At 36.9% G+C, this 21291-nt stretch overlaps 1 protein-coding gene across 5 annotated transcripts in view; it reads right to left on the bottom strand.

Annotated features, from left to right (window-relative positions):
• The window catches only part of LOC102276206 (ALG13 UDP-N-acetylglucosaminyltransferase subunit), a 72324-nt gene that overhangs the window by 31015 nt on the left and 20018 nt on the right, over positions 1 to 21291 (bottom strand). For 4 of the 5 annotated variants that reach the window (XM_070366450.1, XM_014480780.2, XM_070366447.1 and 1 more), the window contains exons 3-15: positions 20242 to 20292; positions 19448 to 19494; positions 17351 to 17423; positions 12670 to 12751; positions 12304 to 12466; positions 6678 to 6753; positions 5567 to 5675; positions 3925 to 3989; positions 3509 to 3609; positions 2364 to 2491; positions 1368 to 1614; positions 687 to 797; positions 350 to 497 (exon numbers count right to left, since the gene is read on the bottom strand). In XM_070366450.1, coding sequence (XP_070222551.1) covers positions 350 to 497; positions 687 to 797; positions 1368 to 1614; positions 2364 to 2491; positions 3509 to 3609; positions 3925 to 3989; positions 5567 to 5675; positions 6678 to 6753; positions 12304 to 12466; positions 12670 to 12751; positions 17351 to 17423; positions 19448 to 19494; positions 20242 to 20292 — 1401 coding nt within the window. The remainder of the gene's footprint in view (positions 1 to 349; positions 498 to 686; positions 798 to 1367; positions 1615 to 2363; positions 2492 to 3508; positions 3610 to 3924; positions 3990 to 5566; positions 5676 to 6677; positions 6754 to 12303; positions 12467 to 12669; positions 12752 to 17350; positions 17424 to 19447; positions 19495 to 20241; positions 20293 to 21291) is intronic. The other variant, XM_070366448.1, reaches the window with a different exon arrangement.

Raw genomic sequence — 21291 nt, 5'->3', positions numbered from 1 at the left:
ACCAAAGAGATACACACAAACACAATGTCCCTATATAGTCAGAGAAAAAGCTACAAATATTTTAAATGTACTTGAGAATCAAAAATATGTGAGGAAGTAATGATCAAGAAAACAGAAAAATTTAGCCCATACTTATATAGGCAAGTCCACCTCTACGCCTCTTCTGTAAGGACAGCTTTAAAAATTCCCCTAATTTTTAAAAGCTCTAAGATGAAAACTCATGTTTTCCAGGAAGGGCTTTATTTGGTAATTTGCAAAGTAGCTAAAATTTATCCACATTACCTTTACTTAAAAAAAATAAAAGAGAAAAAAATAAATAGCTTTGTGAGTAAAACTTTGAACTACTTACAGGTAAAGCTGGATAAGCAGTTTCATCCCCTTCTTCAACTTCATAAAAAGTAATGGTTTCTTCCAAGCCCCTGGGCATTTCTGGAGCAAAGCTAAACTGGCACTCCTTATTCATACAATGCATCTGGCGGTGACTACGTCTAAAGGAACTTAAGTTTGCAGAATGAGAAGGGGATAAAAAGATAAAATATGATACTAACTTGTTTCTAAATTTCTAAATACTAGTTCAAACGCCTCTATGTTGACACTTTAAAAATATTAGTCCATATATTTATTGCATAGCAATAAAGTCAGACTCACTCATTTTCTCTAACCTTCCACATTTAAAGTTCACTTACCGAGATCTATAGAAGTTGTCATAGCTCTGGCAGCACCTTTTACCCGGACCAGGGTAAAAACCGACTTTAGGGCCTGTCATGTTGTGCCTGTTTATAAAGCGAGAAGAATCCCTAAGAATAACGGGGGAAAAAACAGAACTCTTATTTACTAGTGCTTGAGCAGTCAGTCTTTGTAGTTAAATAGAATTAACATATCTGTCTAAAAACAATCAAATAGAAAGAGCTTTGCTTTCCTCACTACTGGCATTAGGCCTATCCATTGTTTTTAATTGAAGTATAGCTGATTTACAATGTTGTATTAATTCCTGCTGTAAAGTGATTCAGTTATATATATATATATATACACACATACATTCTTTTTTCCTATTCTTTTCCATTACAGATCGGCCTATTCATTATTGATAGATTCAGTGCCATATACATGGCACTCTCAGCCTGATGGCATTCTATCTTCTAGCAACTGCTTCATATTCTCCTAGACTGTGAGAATACGAGTCTTCCATAAGTTTGCCAAGAATTTAAGTATACATCGTTTCCATTCTCTATGTCCCTTCAGGTAGAGATTATAAGAGAAATCTAAACTATTAAGATATTTCTAAGTTCTACCGTAATTCTGCCCAGGAATTATTTCCAATGTCTAAACAGAGACGTACATTATCTTCAAAGTTAGTTAAGACCTACCTGGGCATCCCATATCCCCGACCTTGTCTCTGAGATGAATGTTGAGGATGAAAATGTTCATTAGACATAACATTGCCAGCTGTCTGTGAGTAGTGCATTGGAGGGCCATGCCCATAATGCATACTGTGCTGAAGCCTGGGTGGGAGAAGGGGTTCTGCCCTGCTGTAAGCCATAGTCATATAAACCTCTTTCCCTCTAACTTTCTTGAACATCTTCTTCCGTTGCTTCATGTCCATCTCTGACATAGCTTTCAAGAAAACAAAGCAGTAAGCAATAAGCTTCATAACCAAAGCAAAAGGTCCAAGGTATCCCACAAATGTCTAGAACACTCAGATGTTTTTCTAGGAAATCCATATGAATACAGGGGAAGAAATTTCTGTATTTTCAAAGGATGTACTAGAAAAAAAAAAAAAAGGATGTACTAGGTGTTCCTTTTGGAAGGGCAAAACGAACAAGTAACTTCTGTATTGATGGACATCTCAGCACTATCTTTAGTACAGGCAACTTTTGTCATCGAAACAGTTAGTCATTCCATTTCCTATGTTACTATTATCCAAGAAATTATGCCTATTAATATCTCTGGTTGCTTCCATGAGATGCTTTCCTAGTTCTTTGAGAAATCTTTTCAGGTTTTAGAGCTTAAAGTCCACCCCAGCTTAAGCTAAACAAAGTCACCTACACAGTAGTTCTCACCTAGGGACGGTTTTGCCCCTTTCCTCCTTGTGGCACATTTGGCAATGTCTGGAGACATTTTTGGTTGTCATAACTTGGAGAAGAATGCTGCTGGCATATAGTGAGTTGAGGTCAGGGATGCTGCCAAGCATCCTACAATGCATAGGACAGCTCCCTGCAACAAAGTATTATCCATCCCAAAACTTCAGTAGTGTCAAAGGAGGAACTTTAAACCAGGATAAGACTTGAGTTACAGCTTTAAAAATAAGTGCAATTTAGATAAGTACAAGAAGAGGAAAATAATAAAACTTTCAGTATACAAACCTATTTCTGGGATATAGCCCCCAGAAATTTTCTGGTAACTTCTTCCTTTCCTACTGGGCATAGCATTCCAGGCAGGAACAGGTGTCACTTGGGTAACTGGTTTTAAGTCAACTAGTGGAACAACATGCCTTAAAGGTAGAGATAACAACATGAAGCCACTGCAAAACAGTCAATTCTCATTTTATACACATCCCTCCTGCTTCATTTTCAAGTGTTTTCTACTTAAACCTGTAACCCCTAGCCTCCTTATTGAAGTTTTCTTTGTACATTAGAAAACTAAGAGCAGTTTGTATAAATTCATAGCTGTTTATAGCACATATCACATTAAGTAGGAAAGATTGTGGTAGACTAGTTTACAAATAATTGTTGCCTCTCCTTGGAGAAGGATTATATTTTCTCACCCCACTGACTTTAGGCTTAATTATGTAACGTATTTTGGCCAGTAAAATGTGAGCATATGCTTTAAAAGTCAGCACATGGTTTGTCATGTTTTCATTTTCCACCTGCCTGTGATCATGGCAGTATATGTCTGGATAGAGCCCTTGTCAACCTGGGCCCCTTTGTTGACCTACTATAAACATGCTAAATGAGAAAGAAATGAACTCTAAGTTTGCTGAGAGTCTGGTTGTTAGGGCAGCACAGCCTAGTTTAATGGTTCTCAAAGTGTACCAACAGCATTAGTATCACCTGGAAACTTTTTACAAGTTCAAAGTCTTGGACCCCATCACAAACTTACTAAATCAAACTTTGGGGACAGAGCTCATCAATCTGAATTTTAACAAACTCTCCATGTAATTCTGGGGTATGTTAAAGTTTGAGAACGAATGGACTAGCCTAATTTGATATTGGCAGAGGCTCAGTTAGCAAACTAGCTTTCAAATTAGTATAAATTTATATCAGAATTTTGTTGTTCTTAATATTTCTAATAAGTTGGCTATTACCTAGGATTTCAAAACTTATGCATAGACTTACTGAAATTTCATACTTCATCACATGCTTTTACAATTCAAAATAAGTCATCTTAGGCCAGTACCAGATATAACTTTGTTCTCTTACTAGCATCCTGGTAATTCTCAATTTAAGACTATAAAAAGGCATCAAGAGCCAAAGATTTTAGTTAATTCAACAAATTATTATATTCTTACTTTTCTGCCAGCTCTTCAATGAAGACTGTTACTGAACTGTTTTCATTTCCAACTTCCTGAATATGAGCATTATAATATCTTCCACCTGATTCCAAGCGAACCTGAAAGAGGGGAAGAGACAGTAAGAACACATCTAGTCTTGAGTCTATCAGCAGATCTGGCTTTTGCTAAGCAAAAATACTACTTCTCCTGAAATGGAGTTCAGTATCTACTTATTAAAGCAGCTGATAATAAACACTGCCAGTCCAGTTCAATGGAGGCAGCACAAGCTGAAAAAGCTTTACACTTCACATATAATCACAAGTTTGTAATTAAAACCTAACATAAACATTAATTAGTTTTGTTAATCACATATTAATGACTAAAACCACAATCTCAGAAAAGCAAATTACTGATTCTTTAAAGAAGAAACTAACCTGACATTTGTCTCCCAAATAGTACTGTCTCCCAGCATACTCCATATAATCAGATTTTTGAAGTTCTATTAAAAGAAAATGAAGATTCAAGCTCAACTGAACTGGTTCCTTTCCTGTTTTACAACAGTTCATTTTCTAATTTGTTTTTACCACAGTGTTTTTGACAATGCTACCAACCCCTATAATCTAAAATCTGTAGGGAAAATGTCCTGAAGCAGGGTTCCCCAACCTCCGGGATCTAATGCCTGATGATCTGAGGTGGAGCTGATGTAATAATAAAAATAAAGTGCACAATACATGTAACATGCTTGAACCATCCCAAAACCATTCCCCTCCCGGTCCATGGAAAAACTGTCTTCCATTAAATCAGTCCCTAGTGACAAAAAGGTGGGGGACCACTGTCCTGAAAGGTCTCTCCATCACTCTTAACAGGTTATTACTGTGGTTAATTTAAGGAGATTTGCCAGAATAGTTCTGTGCTATAAGACACAAATAAGTGGAAACTTAGAGGTTGTAATCTTAGAATTAGTCATACACCAATAAGGTTCAATTTGAAAGTAACACTTCAATTTTTTTTAAGAAAATAAAAAAAAAAAAGAAAAAGAAAGACTATGCAGCTGCTTCAAAGCAATACAGTTTTCCCCTGAACAACATGGGTTTGAACTGCAGGGATCCACTCATATGTAGATTTTTTTCAATAGTACTACAAATACTGAGGTTGGTTGAATCTGAGGATGTGGAACTGTGGATACAGAGGAATTGGGAATACTGAGGGCAGATTACAAATTATATCTGGATTTTCAACCGCTTGGAGGATCAGTGACCCTAACCTTCATGTTGTTCAAGGGTCAACTGTATTTTTAGCCATTTATTGTGTTCTACAAGGTATTAATCTCATTCTAGATTATTAACCATACCTAGGCTCACCACCAAGGTCCAAGGAGTTGAATACGAAACATTAAAGGCTACACTGATGGCAGAACTTTAAGACGTAATTTGATCAACTTAGTTATAAGGAGAGAGAAACAATTACCTATGTCAAGGGTTGGCAAATTTTCTCTGTAAAAAGCTAGATGATAAATATTTTAAAGAATGTAGGCCATACAGACTCTGTTGCAACTATTTAAATCTGTCATAAAACCTTATGGTCACTGAGAATTGAATATAATTTTCATGTGTCACAACATATTGTTCTTTTAATTTTTCCCTGCCACTTAAAAATAGAAAACCATTCTTAGTTCATGGACCATAAAAAAACAGGTAGCAGATTGGATTTGACTCACATGTCACAGTTTGCTAACACTTGACCTAGTCATCTATCATCCATCTTAACACATTAAACTTAAGTGGAACTTATATCCACTTACAATTCTGGTACTCTTAAAGTTATCTAAAGACAGAGTCTTTGCAAAGTTGAAGTCCCTGATGAACATCACACTCTAAAAGATCCCTCACCAATTCTATCCCTATTTGCTTCCTCCTTTGGACTTAAATCATGTATTGAGTAGGCTAAAAGTACCATATAAACATATAAACGTGTTTTTCATAACCATGGTTTGAAAACATCTCTTATTTAAAAACAATTTGCAAAATTGTTCTCCTAGATCTGCCAGGATTCAAAAATATCCTGTTATTTCATTACCTTTTCTGCTGTCCAACCAAACATCAAATTCTACATTACGATAGATTTCTGGATCCAGGGCTTTGAGCACCTTATAGGGGAAGAGCATCTTTGATGGATTTTCTGGAGACTAAAACAAAAATAATCATGCTACAACTCACCATCCTTAAGTCTTCCTTCTATGAAGAAGGAAGAAATAAGGTTCTTTTCCTTTTTATAAAACTATGTACATATAGGCCTTTCCTTCTTTATTAAAAGAAATTAAATCCACGATAACTTTTACTGTGTATTTTAAAAAGGAGTCTAAATAAGTAATATGCAGAAATCTAAAAGGTTATAGATGACAGAAGGGAAATGTTTTCTAAAGCATCCAATAACTCAGGACATATATTAACCAATGCAACACAGACAAGAATTAAAGATTCAGTCAGGGCTATTCAACAAGTCTCATCTTGATATACACACAGAGGTGCAAGTGTTTCTGTACCCTAAAGTCAACTGGACAAATCTGAAAACTACTTCGTTTTGATCAAAATCTGTTACAATTTCCAAAGAATTAGCTTTTTCTTCTGCTTTCCTAGAATGTCATGGTATTCCATACTGTTTCCAAATTACCAGTACTTGAGGGCATACACAAAGATTGTTTTAGTAATATTTGCCCTATTTAACTAGTCTCAAACTGAAGGTCTGCTTGATTTTAGACCTATACAGATGGTAAAATTCCCCTTGCTTCTCTAACTAGGATTACTGTCTATTTTTTTTTTTTTTTGAGTAAAACAGGAATAAACATTATTCTCTTTAATGACAAAAAGAAACCTTAGCAACAGAAGATTGACTGCAAACCAAATATCCACTAGGTTTCTAATATTACTTTAACTTGAAAACAACAGCTTCTGAAATTTCTGAAGTGTTCAGAGTAAGCTTTGGAAAAAAATTACAACTCCATAAGAATAAAAATTAAGAGAACATTAAGCACACATTTTACATTTTCAGATCAAGACTTCCACAAAGGAAAACATCAGCTCCTCCCCCACCCTATATAACTAAAATGGACCATCTGACCTTTACTAGTTTAACTTATAATATTGCAAACCAAGATTATGAAAATTATTTGCCCTAGAAGATCTCAAACCTTTGTTTCGTCTGTTCCTTGATTGTACCCCTCTGGTATATTTTCAACATTGCAGCAGGCACCCCACTCTTCAGTCCTAATTGAAAAGATTTAGAACAAAGAGCTTTATATAAATGCAGTAGCTAAGCAGTCTTAAGTTTAATGACTATACCACCACCTAGTGGTAAAGTAGTTCAATTCTAAAAATGAGGCAAATATTTTTTTCATCCCAACATCCCAACATTATGCTTCTTTTTCTTAAAGTACGTGCTACTTACACCTTCTGTATTTCACCCCTCCTGTGGGGAAAAAATCTTAAGATGGTCCCTATGGTCCCCACCTACTGGTGTTCACATGCTTGTACGATTCCCCTCTAAGCCTGCATCTAACCAATAGACAGGATGTATAACATTATATACATGATGTATAGTATTCTTGCCTTGAGAACCCCATGAAGAGTATGAAAAGGCAAAAAGATAGGTCACTGAAACATGAACTCCTCAGATCAGTTGGTGCCCAATATGCTACTTGAGATGAGCGGAGAAATAACTGCAGAAAGAATGAAGAGACAGAACCAAAGCAAAAACAACACCCAGCTGTGGATGTGACTGGTGATAGAAGCAAAGTCCAATGCTGTAAAGAGCAATATTGCATAGGAACCTGGAATGTTAGGTCCATGAATCAAGGCAAATTGGAAGCAGTCAAACACAGGAGATGGCAAGATGTGAACGTCGACATTTTAGGAATCAGCGAACTACAATGGACTGGAATGGGTGAATTTAACTCAGATGACCATTATATCTACTACTGCGGGCAGGAATCCCTCAGAAGAAATGGAGTAGCCATCATGGTCAACAAAAGAATCCCACGTGTTTTTGGATGTAATCTCAAAAACAACAGAATGATCTCTGTTCATTTAAAAGGCAAACCATTCAATATCATGGTTATCCAAGCCTACGCCCCAACCACTAACACTAAAGAAGCTGAAGTTGAACAGTTCTATGAAGACCTACAAGACCTTTTAGAACTAACACCCAAAAAAGATGTCCTTTTCATTATAGGGGACTGAAATGCAAAAGTAGGAAGTCAAGAAACCTGGAGTAACAGGCAAATTTGGCCTTAGAGTACAGAATGAAGCAGGGCAAAGGCTAATAGAATTTTGCCAAGGGAACACACTGGTCATAGCAAACACCCTCTTCCAACAACACAAGAGAAGACTCTACACATGGACATCACCAGATGGTCAACAGCGAAATCAGATTGGTTATATTCTTTGCAGCCAAAGATGGAGAAGCTCTACACGGTCAGCAAAAACAAGACCAGGAGCTGACTGTGGCTTAGATCATGAACTCCTTATTGTCAAATTCAGACTTAAATTGAAGAAAGTAGGGAAACCCACTAGACCACTCAGGTATAACCTAAATCAAATCCCTTATGATTATACAGTGAAAGTGAGAAATAGATTTAAGGGAATAGATCTGATAGAGTGCCTAATGAATTATGGACAGAGGTGTGTGACACTGTATTGCAGACAGGGATAAAGACCATCCCCATGGAAAAGAAATGCAAAAAAAAAAAAAAAAAAAAAAAACAAAATGGATGTCTGAGGAGGCCTTACAAATAGCTATGAAGAGAAGAGAAGTGAAAAGCAAAGGAGAAAAGGAAAGATATAAGCATATGAATGCAGAGTTCCAAAGAATAGCAAGGAGAGATAAGAAAGCCTTCCTCAGCGATCAGTGTGAAGAAACAGAGAATAACAATAGAATGGGAAAGACTAGAGATCTCTTCAAGAAAATTAGAGATACCAAGGGAACATTTCATGCAAAGATAGGCTCAATAAAGGACAGAAATGGTATGGACCTAACAGAAGCGGAAGATATTAAGAAGAGGTGGCAAGAATACACAGAAGAACTGTACAAAAAAGATCTTCATGACCAAGACAATCACGATGGTGTGATCACTCAACTAGAGCCAGACATCCTGGAATGTGAAGTCAAGTGAGCCTTAGGAAACAACACTACAAAGCTAGTGGAGGTAACTGAATTCCAGTTGAGCTATTTCAAATCCTAAAAGATGATGCTGTGCAAGTGCTGCATTCAATACACCAGCAAATTTGGAAAACTCAGCAGTGGCCACAGGACACGAAAAGGTCAGTTTTCATTTCAATCCCGAAGAAGGGCAATGCCAAAGAATGTTCAAACTACCACACAATTGCATTCATCTCACATGCTAGCAAAGTAATGATCAAAATTCTCCAAGCCAGGCTTCAATAGTACATAAAATGTGAACTTTCAGAGGCTCAACTTGGACTTAGAAAAGGCAGAGGAACCAGAGTTCAAATTGCCAACATCTGTTGGATCATAGAAAAAGCAAGAGAATTCCAGGAAAACATCTATTTCTGCTTTATTGATTACACCAAAGCCTTTGATTGTGTAGACCACAACAAACTGTGGAAAATTCTTAAAGAGATGAGAATACCAGACCACCTGACCTGCCTCCTGAGAAATCTGTATGCAGGTCAGGAAGCAACAGTTAGAACTGGACATCGAACAACAGACTGGTTCCAAATAGGAAAAGGAGTACGTCAAGGCTGTATATTGTCACCCTGCTTATTTAACTTATATGCAGAGTACATCATGAGAAACACTGGGTTGGATGAAGCACAAGCTGGAATCAAGACTGCCAGGAGAAATATCAATAACATCAGATATGCAGATGACACCACCCTTATGGCAGAAAGTGAAGAAGAACTAAAGAGCCTCTTGATGAAAGTGAAAGAGGAGAGTGAAAAGGCTGGCTTAAAACGCAACATTCAGAAAACTAATATGGCATCTGGTCCCATCACTTCTTGGCAAATAGATGGGGAAAAAGTGGCTGACTTTATTTTGGGGGGCTCCAAAATCACTACAGATGGTGACTGCAGCCTTGAAATCAAAAGATGCTTACTCCTTGGAAGGAAAGTTATGACCAACCTAGAGAGCATATTAAAAAGCAGAGACATTACTTTGCCAACAAAGGTCCATCTAGTCAAAGCTATGGTTTTTGCAATAGTCACGTATGGATGTGAGAGTTGGACTATAAAGAAAGCTGACTGCCGAAGAATTGATGCATTTGAACTGTGATGTTGTGGAAGACTCTTCAGAGTCCCTTGGACTGCAAGGAGATCCAACCACTCCATCATAAAGGAAATCATTCCTGAATGATTGGAAGGACTGATGCTGAAGCTGATACTCCAATACTTTGGCCACCTGATGCAAAGAGCTGACTCCTTTGAAGACCCTGATGCTGGGAAAGATTGAAGGTGGGAGGAGAAGGGGACGACAGAGGATGAGATGGTTGGATGGTATCACCAACTCCATGGACATGAGTTTGGGTAAATTCCGTTAGTTGGTGATGGACAGCGAGGCCTGGCATGCTGCAGTCCATGGGGTTGCAAAGAGTTGGACACGACTGAGTGACTGAATTGAACTGAACTGATATCATTACACTGAATAACAATGTAGTGCCTGTCTTGCTGATCTCTCTCTCTTTTGCTGACTATAAGGAATCAGCCATGTTCACCAACCCCATGCCACAATGAGCTGAGGGTTATCTCTGGTTGTCAACAAAAAGCTGATGTTTTTAGTCCTAGAGCTGCATGGAATTGAATACCACCAAGAACCACCTGGATTTTTCCCCAAAGCTCCAGATGATAACTCAATCTTGATCAAAACCCTCAGTACATTCTTGTGACATCCTAAGCAGAAGACCCAGCTAAGCTGTGCCCAGATTCCTAACCCACATAAGAGCTTAAAACAACATTCTTATCTCATAGTTTAAGTTTGTGGAAACATTGTTATGTAGCAGAAAATAACTAATACACCTTGCCTTCCTACTACTTTAAGTTTCTGTAGGCCTCGGGTGTTTTTTTTAAATTGGAGGATAATCGCTTTACAATGTTGTGGCGGTCTCTGCCATACACCAATGTGAATCAGTCATAATTTTATATATATATATGTGTATGTGTGTGTGTGTGTGTATATATATATATATACACACCCTCCCTCTTGAACCTCCTTCCCTCCCCCCATTCCACCCCTCTACATCATCACAGAGCACCAGATTGGGCTCCCTGTGTTATACAGCAGCTTCCTGCTAGTTATCTATTTTATGCATTGGTAGCTTATGTATGTCAATGCTACTTTCTCGATTTGTCTGCCCTCTCCTTCCCCGCTGTGTCCACCAGTCTGTTCCCTAAAACTAAGCCTCAAGTTCTTAGGATGAATAATCAGTAAAGCATGAAGCAACTTCTACCCTGATATAAATGGTTGCCACCCCCCACACCCCTAATACAGTCATCTCTTGGTATCCATGGGAGATTGGGTCCAGGACCGCAGGCAGGTACCAAATTCAAGATTCTCAAGTCCCTCAAGCCTTTTATATCCACAGGCTCCACATCTGGATTGGGAGTGCTGACTGTAAGTTTGTTTGTTTAAAAAAAACCTCTTTATCCAAAAAAAGAAAAAACCAAGCATTATACATTCAAGAAATAGAACTGCAAGATAACAAAAAGGTTACATCTGACAAGCATGAAACCTATCTGAATTCCAGACAGAAGAATCAGGAAGAAATATAAGATGACAGCTACTTCATGATCTCAAAGTTTTTGACTTAATCTGTTCAACACAGCTGCTTCCTAAGAGGTCACACAATGTACACTTCTAGTGAGTACCAAAGGCAGACACTCAAAAGTGCCTAAAACTCCCCTTTAGCCTGAGAGATTCTTTTCTGGTAGCTGGATGTATGTGTCAAGTAACCACTATGAACCTCAGTTACCATCTACAAATCGATGTACTGATTTAGAACTAGTTGTTCCCCACCCTCAAGTGTGGTCATGGCCTACCTGTATAGAATATTTGGGTATACTTGCTTAAAAAGTAGATTCCTGGCCCTATTCTGACCTTCAATTTTAAAAAGAGGCCCCAAAATGTGCCTTTCTAAACAACCGCCCTAAGTAATTTGTATATAAGTTTGAGAATCATGGGATTAGACAGTTCTAAAGTTTCTTCTAGCAACTAAAAAATTGATTCTGGGGTCAGACTCAAGATGTGTCAGGAGGGAAAAATTCCCCCCCACCCCACCCCTCTTGAGTTCTTTTGGATGGACTAAAAATTGACACAAGACAGATTAACAGGAGAACAGGAATAAAGAATGATTCTGACTTGGATCAAACACCCAAAGCCTGAGTGTTTCACAATGCAATGTATCTTTTGGTAAAATGTCTCTTCTCCCATTAAAAAAATGTATATCCCTGTACATAAGAGCATACATATATACATACATGTGTGTGTACATGAAGTTGGCCCCTTCATTTCAGCAGGTTCCACATTCTCAGATTCAAACAACTGCAGATGGAACTGGTTGAACCTGTGGATGCAGAGCCAATGGATATGGAGAGGGCCGACTGCACATACTACACTTTATTTAAGGGACTTGAGCATTGAGCGTTTTGGTGTTTGCAGGGGTCCTGGCACCAATCCCCTGCAAATGTTGAGAGATGACTGTATAGAAATAGTCTAAATCACAAGCCTGCCAGGTCCCTTCCAATTTCAAATGATGCACAGAAACAAGATGATCCTATAGCTGACATCCCTTTTCCCTTTGTTACCTATCTTGAATTGAACTCTTGTAGTCAATATGGACATCCTCATTGCCAGTCACAGCATTGTTCCTGTTCTTCTTGGAACCACTTCGAAACAACTCAACTGCAGTCTTCAACTCTTCTTCATCCACAACAAACACATCTTTATAGAGAATTTCATACAATACAGCTAAAGGAAAAACAAATAATCAAGACTCCAGTTGTCAAATAAGAGTTTTTCATAACAAAGTGAAAATAGCTATAATCCAGTATACAAATTCAACAGGCACCAACAAAGTTTTAGAAGAGCTATTTATGGTAGACCCCCCAATTTGAAGATTGGCAACAAACCATCTGAAAGCACACCCAAACATTTATAAAGCCTTCACATACCTTGACAAACAGCTGCACTTGACTGAAATTGCTTTGAGTACACTGAATCATAATGACCATTACTTGAATAGCAGAGTAGAATCTGAAAAAAAACACACAGCAAGTAAAGTTAATGTTAGACATCTTACAACCCTGAAATATTTGAAGCTGCTAATCAGAAATCAAAAATTAAATATATTTGCTTTTTAAAAAAAGTAACTTTCAGATTCCACATGTGATATCATACAGTATTTGTCTTTCTCTATTTGACTCACTTCACTTAGCATATATGTCAATTAAATCTCAATAGAGCTGGGAAAAAAGCAACTTTTAAAATCTAAATACAGATAAATGAAACCTGTATGCCATTAAAACATTTTCTGGACAGTGACCTTTATTTTTTTACTTTTTTTTTTTTAAGTGAAAAGAATCTGAAAAATAAATATACATATATATATATATATATATATATATATATATATATATATATATATATATATATAACTGAATCACCCCACTGCACACCTGAAACTAGCACAATACAGTAAACCAACCATGTCCATAAAAAAATATTTTCCAAAGTGGTTATGCAATTTATACTCATACTAGCAGTATACTAGAGTTTAAGTTACTCCAGATACTTGACACAATTTTCCATCCTTTTATTCTTTTTTAACTGTTTTGAAGTTGTTTTTGTAATTTTTTGTTCCTTCTGTTCTCTTCCCTTATGAGCCAATGACTTCCTCTAATCTTAACATTTGGATTGTTTTCTCTATTATGTGAGTGTATCTATTATAGATTTCTGGTTTACAGTTAGCATTAAATTTATATACGGCAATCTCTCTACATATACGTGATGATTTTAAACTGCTGATCTCTTAATTCCAGATGCATCTTATCAACTGCATTTTTACCCTTCTCCCCTCACTACTGTTTTGACATCATATTTTACATCTATTTTGTGTATCCCTTAACTGATTATGGATATAGATATTTCACTACTTTGTCTTTTAACCTTCTTACCATCTTTGTATGTGGTTGATTTCCAAAAAGATGTGGTTTATACACACACACACATCCCCCAGCACATTACTCAGACAAAAAAAAAGAATGAAACAATAGCATTTGCAGCAGCATGAATGGATCTAGAGATAATCGTGCTAAGGGAGGTAAGACAGTTACTTTTAAATGTCAAGAGCACCTCAATACATAAGGCAAATACTAATAGTCGTAGAAGGGGAAATACAGCAACACAATAGTGGGGAATTGTAACACGCCACTTACACCAATGGACAAACCATGCAGTCAGAAAATAAATAAGGAAACACAAGCTTTAAATGGCACAACAAACCAGTCGGACTTAACTGACATTTACAGGACATTCTACCCAAAAGTGGCAAGACACACTTTCTTCTCAAGTGCATACAGAACACTCTCCAGGAGAGATCACATCTTCATCCACAAATCAAGTGTTGGTAAATTTAAGAAAACTGAAATCATATCAAGCATCTCTTTTAACCACAATGCTGAGATTAGAAATCAGTAAGAAAAATAAACTGCAAAAAAAAAAAAAAACCACTACTAAGGTAACACTCTCAGCCTCAATAACATTCCTGATAATATACCACACAAGTCCTGATTTATAAATTTGCAAAAGATGGGAACTTTTACAAATTGAGTGAATATAACAGAAATCCTAACAGAAGTCAAAAGATATAGCTTAACTTCTAAAAATGGAGAAAACAGGACAAATACACCAAAATCCCAAACTTAAGACTATAGGGGAAGAATTTCAATTTATTCAAAATGTTGTTCACTGTATTTTATAGCAGTGTACCAATATGCTATATAGGAGCAATACTACTAAACCTTCTCTTAAATGCAAATACTGCCTGGGGTGGGTGAAACTTTGCAACTTAAATTTTTTGTGTTTTACTTTAGCTTGATATGCCCTCTCAGAACTTTGAAATGGATTATATTGATAGAGTTGTGATTTCAAAAAAAAAAAAAGACTAGGGAAGAATAATAGACCTGGGGTCAGAGAACTGGTTTACTGGGAGAAATTAGCCAGGGTAGTGTAGGAAAGTAGAAAAGAAGAGTGTTTACGATAATTTTCTACTAAGGAAACTTGGTGACACTATCCTCTTATAGATCACAGAGAATTCTCTTTGTTACCTCAGGTTGGTGATGCCAGAAGTGGCTTCAAAATGAAATAGACTTGATCACTTGGGATTACATCCCTTACACAAGATTAGAGGTTTTTGAACAAAAATTCAAAAAGGTCTTAGACAGATTTATATAAACAGATTCCATCATATGGATCCAGGGAGCATTTTTACTGAAATAATTTGGTTAGTAAGCCTGGCCTTTAAATTGTTTGAAAAAATTAGAGATTGAAGGAATCAGCTAACAAATTAACTCTTGCTTCTATGCCTTTGCATATAGTGTTTCCTCTGAATAGACTGCCCTTCATACTTGTTAGATTCATTTTTTGGATATTTCACTTAAATATCACAACTACCATGAAACTTTCTGTACTCCCTCAAGCACAGTGAAGGGCTTTTTCTTCTATGCTCCTTGCAAATATTTCTATTATAAAATATATCACTGCACTGTATCATTTACATGTCTGTCTTCATAAGAAAAGGGCAAGGATTCTGCTTTATTAATTTTGGTATCCCCAAAGCCCAGTCAATTGCCTGGTACACTATAGGGGCTTAATGTTTACTGAACAAATTGGCAGTACTACTGGTAAAATAGTATTTTAAATACTATTGATGAAAAAAAAAAAAAGGGAAGTACTTGACTTTGCAGGTGGTGCTAGTGGTAAAGAATCTGCCTGCCAGTGCAGGAGACATAAAAAACACGAGTTCAATCCCGGGTCAGGAAGATCCCCTGGAGAAGGAAATGGCAACCCACTCCAGTATTCTTGCCTAGAGAATCCCATGGAGAGGACCCTGGCGGGCTACAGTCCATGGGGTCACAAAGAGTCGGACACAACTGAAGCGACTTAGCACACATTGGTAAAATAATTAACATGTTCCACTTTATACTTACAATTGAAGTTATCTCTTGCATCCTATTCAGTCTTTTTTATTCTTAATGCCACTTGCCTAGTTCAGGTCTTCTATCTAGACTAATGTAATATTCTAACAGTTCTACCACTGTCTAGTCTTTTCTTACTATCAAAATGCTGCCTGAATTTTGCTCTATGGTATGAAACAGACAAGACTCAAGTACTGTGTAATCTGTATTCACTAATAAAATCATGTGGATAGAAGGGTGTTCTTAAAAACTCTTTGGAAGAAAAGCTGTATGCTGAAAAACAACTTGTTTACCTGCTGAGAGTTCTCAACCAACACAACAACCTCCTACTATTTTTCCAGGCACTTTACTAGACAGTAGTTTAGCACAATGTCCCTATACTTAAGAAACTTTCAGACTAATAAGAAAAACAGACATGAAAACATATATAAGGTGATAAACACTATAATTACCTGGGTGATGCTAGGGGAACAAAAAGGGAGGAAATAACTCCAGGCGAGTCGGTAAGGTTTCAAAGAAACTGACATTTTAGATACATAGGAAATCATGAAAGCTGGACACTCTGGCCTCACAATATACTAAGGCTGAAGGACAATGAAGCTGGAGAGAAGGTTTGGGACCCTGGCAAAAAGTGAAGAGGAACTAAAGAGCCTCTTGATGAAGGTGAAAGAGGAAAGTGAAAAAGCTGGCTTAAAATTCAACATTCAAAAAACTAAGATCATGGCATCTGTTCCCATCACTTCATGGCAAATAGATGGGAAAACAGTGGAAACAGTGACAGACTTTTTTTTGGGCTCCAAAATCACTGAAGATGGTGACTGCAGCCTTGAAGTTAAAAGATGCTTGCTCCTTGGAAGAAAAGCTATGACAAACCTAAACAGCATATTAAAAAGCAGAGACTTACTTTACTGACAAATGTCTGTAGTCAAAACTATGGGTTTTCCAGTAGTCATGTACGGATGTGAGAATTGGACCATAAAGAAAGCTGAGCACTGAAGAATTGATGCTTTTGAACTGTGGTGTTGGAGAAGACTCTTGAGAGTCCCTTGGACTGCAAGGAGATCTATCCAGTCCATCCTAAAGGAGATCAGTCCTGAATATTCAGTGGAGGGACTGATGCTAAAGCTGAAGCTCCAATACCTGATGAAAAGAGCTGACTCACTGGAAAAGACTGATGCTGGAAAAGATTGATGGTAGGACAAGGGGAAGACAGAGGAGGAGACAGTTGGGATGGCATCACTGACTCAATGGATATGAGTTTGAGCAAGCTCCAGGAGATGGTGAAAGACAGGGAAGCCTGGCGTGCTGCAGTCCATGGGGTCACAAAGAGTCTGAAACAACTGAGCGACTGAACAACAATAAGGGCACTGAATGTCTTGCTTCAGAGTTTGATCCTATCTTCTAATCAATGAATAGTCAATTAGGGTTTTGGGTGGGTTTTTTCCTACTACAGAGGGGTGACAGGATCAGGTTGTTCAGAAAGATAGCTAACAATACTAAGGCTAACAGGAGATGAAAAGGCTTGCTTGTAAAAAAGCTTGGCTTTTAGACTGTGCTTATTTTTCATTAATTGGTTTAAAAAAGGATGATTTGTTGATAGCAAACTGGTAGTATCATTCAATTTTTTATTTTAGTAAACACTCACTTATCTTCTTACCTTGTCTTCATAGCCATTATCTGTGACAGAAGTTGGAGGCTTGCCAGGATAGCGATAAAGAATGAAATCCCGACTACATGTGTAGAAAACAAAGATGGATGAGAAGAGACAATTTAGTATACACAAGAAATAGTTATAGGAACAAATAGTTGTGCTTTTAAACTGCCTACTTTGTTCATATAAAATAACTCAAATGCTTAAGAGGTTAAATTTTAATTCAGCATAGCTAGCTAACTGTCCCCGGAGAAGGCAATGGCACCCCACTCCAGTACTCTTGCCTGGAAAATCCCATGGGCGGAGGAGCCTGGTAGGCTGCCGTCCATGGGGTCGCTATGAGTCGGACATGACTGAGGGACTTCACTTTCACTTTTCACTTTCATGCATCGGAGAAGGAAATGGCAACCTACTCCAGTGTTCTTGCCTGGAGAATCCCAGGGACGGGGGAGCCTGGTGGCCTGCCGTCTACGGGGTCGCACAGAGTCGGACACGACTGAAGCGACTTAGCAGCAGCTAACTGTCCCTAAAGTCCTATGCATTTTAAAAATGCATTTTAATTTGAGGAAAGGAGGAGTAAAGAAGATAAACTTCCCACTGTATGAATATCTGTAAGTTTTGGAGGCTATTTATTTAAAGTAGGGGTTGGCAAAATTTTCTTGGTAAATGAAAAATTTTCTTGGTAAATGACCAGATAACAAATATATGGCTTTTGCAGGCTATATGATTTACTTAACTTTGACTTTCTAGCCTGAAAGCAGCCATAGACAATGTATAAACAAATGTACATGATTATGTTCCAATAATGCTTTATTTATGGACACTGAAATTTGACTTTTACATAATTTTCATATGCCATGAAATGTTATTCTTCTTTTGATTTTTTTAAACCATTTAAAAAATTTTATAAAGCATTCTTAGCTAGAGCCATACAAAAACAAAAAGAAGGCCAATTTAAAAACTGGTTCCCTATTTAAAAGCATCATCTGATTAGCTACCTGCTCAATACCTCTTCTGTATTACTTCTTGCTGGATTTAGTGAAGGATAAGCAGACTGCAAAACACTACCTTTGAACAAGTTCCCATACAAGACAGTTCTGACTCTATCAAGGTATGTTCCATCTCACATCCTAAGAATGAAGAAGTCATCCACAGATCCAACTCCTTAAATGAACAAGATTCCCTACAACCCACATTTTATAGCTATTTTCAAAAGCCTATGCTTTCAGAAATGCTACTTTGCAGTTTTAAAGACCTAAACAGAACTTTCAAAGCAATAGAGCTGCTGCTGCTGCTAAGTCGCTTCAGTCGTATCCGACTCTGTGCAACCCCATAGATGGCAGTCCACCAGGCTCCCTGTCCCTGGGATTCTCCAGGCAAGAACACTGGAGTGGGTTGTCATTTCCTTCTCCAATGCATGAAAGTGAAAAGTGAAAGTTAAGTCGCTCAGTCGTATCCAACTCCTAGCGACCCCATGGACTGCAGCCTACCAGGCCCCTCCATCCATGGGATTTTCCAGGCAAGAGTACTGGAGTGGAGTGCCACTGTCTTCTCCGCAAAGCAATAGAGCAGTGTCCTTCAAATTTTTACACCATTACTGCTTCTCTAAAGAACAAAGAAATACTTTTCTTAATTTCCTTATAAAAATTTATTACAACAAATATATATCTAGTTTGTGTGTGTGTATATATATACACACACACACACACGCTACAATCATATGTTTATGAACCGTAATCCTTTGAAGGATCATAAACCAATGTAATATCTAGTATCTTTTTGTCCTCAGGAAACAATTTCTACCCTGTTGGAAGTGATATTGCCCCATAGAGCATGCATGCACAAGAGGCACAAAGTTAAATATACAAAAATTCTAGAGTATTCTGATTTTCTAAAGGAATAATACTGGCAATTCTTAAAACCCTTTATTATCCCATTCAAATGGACACAAATTATGTCATTGACTTTGCTTACACTGCTTCATTTTACATATCAATATATCAAACCTCAAATATTCTCAATCATTGAGGGACTCTATTAGAAATCTTAATACACACACTCTCTCTCTCTCTCTCTCTCTCTCAACAAACAGATTCAACTTACTTATAAATTAGAGAAAGAGCTCTTATTTCCAGCTGGCCAGCACTTTCCTAAACATAAAGAGTACATAAACTTTTTAAAAACATTCTGTACCTAGGAGGTAGAAGTTTTTGCAAGTTCAACAATTTTTTTTTAGGTGCTTAACACTATTTTAGATGAAAAAGTTGTACAACACACTATAACTTTCTTTGAGCTTGGGATACTGTGATAGTTATTTATTAACATAAACTTATTCTGAAAAAAAAAAAGTCGACTTAAAGATCTTAGTTTGCTATAAGGACAGTAATATGGGAGATTTAAAAGGCACAATAAAAATGCAATTAGTGTAAGAATAGAAGCTAACAAGGTATTTAGTAAATGTGTTAAGTCTAGAACTATGCAATTTAATCACATAAAATTATTTTTTAATTAAATATGTTTATGAATCTTAGTCACACATAAAAGAAAGATAACTACAAATCAGAGAAATTATTTAATAAAAACAATGACCTCCTAGTAATATTCATTACCACCCCCCTCCCACATTAAAGTGAAAAGGTTTAGGTCAGTCCTGTTTCCGAGCAGTGTATAATTTCGCTAGTCTATGGATGATAAAATTGTTAGCACACAATTTTCAATATTCAACACAAAACAACAGGTCAATCGCCAGCCTCTAAAGTTTTGCAAGAAGTATCTGACTCAACACAGCTGGCTACTTAAGAAAATAGATTGGCTCTAGCTCAAGTGACACAGCTGAATGATATTTAGGCTACTATTCCAAATACTCTGAAAAGATTAAACCCCATATTTGATCTTACCTTGGGATCTCCCAACCGTTCCAGGTATTTCTCAAAAGATCCCTCCACATACTTCAAAAATAAAACAAACTTGACTTAACCAAATACATAGCATTACTGAAATCTGAGTATATTCTGCAACATAATCCTCCAGTGAGTTTTTGTTCAGCTGAACAATTAGGATATTAAATGACTACTTTGCATAGCACCTCAAGAAGATTTGCACATACACAAAAGTTGAATGGAGAAAAGCTGGACTATTATTAAAAGTATCTTAGAAAATGTCCTGGCTTATTCACATATCAGTGCATTTCATCAAATGGTATGCCTTTGAGTTTCTTTTGAAATGCCAACTTAAGCAACAATTTGCATAAATCAAGCAAGCATAATAAGTATTTAAAATTTGACAGCAGACATTCATTTACAAAGTTGAACTGAGGAACTTTAAAGGGAATTTTATTAGTTTCAAAAAGAGCAAAAGGGAACTTTTAGATGATGGAAATATTTTTATATCTTGACTGCAGTGGCAGCTGTATGACTGTATATTATTGCCAAAACTTAAAACGCTAAAACATAAAATGGTGAATTTTATCAGACATAAAATATACCTCAATAAAAATTAATCTCAGGGAATATGAGATAATATACATCTAGTTCCATTCATGTGTATCACTAGACTTAAAAAAAATCACTTCAATTTTTCTTAACCACCTTTTTAAACAGTTTTGAGGTATAACTGACATACAATAAACCATACATATTTAAATGACACAATTAAGTTCCAACATATGTATGCACCCATGAAACCATCATGACAATCGTGATAGTATGTCCATCACGCCCATGAGCTGCCTTGTGTGCCTCTATGACTTCACTGATCCCAAAGCAACCAATGATCTATCTGCTGTTTTTCTATAGACTGGTTTGTAGTTTGTATTTTCTACAGTTTTATATAAAGAAAATCATACAACATGTACTTTTTGGAAGGTCTGGCTTCTTTCACTCTGCCTAATTAATCTGAGATTCATCCAAATGGTTTTAAAATTTTACCCACATCTTTGTTACTCAAAA

This window comes from Bos mutus, chromosome X, assembly GCF_027580195.1.
Source record: "Bos mutus isolate GX-2022 chromosome X, NWIPB_WYAK_1.1, whole genome shotgun sequence".
NCBI lineage: Eukaryota > Metazoa > Chordata > Mammalia > Artiodactyla > Bovidae > Bos > Bos mutus.
Note: the sequence above shows the minus strand (reverse complement) of the source record. Positions and strands in the feature narration are given on the sequence as shown.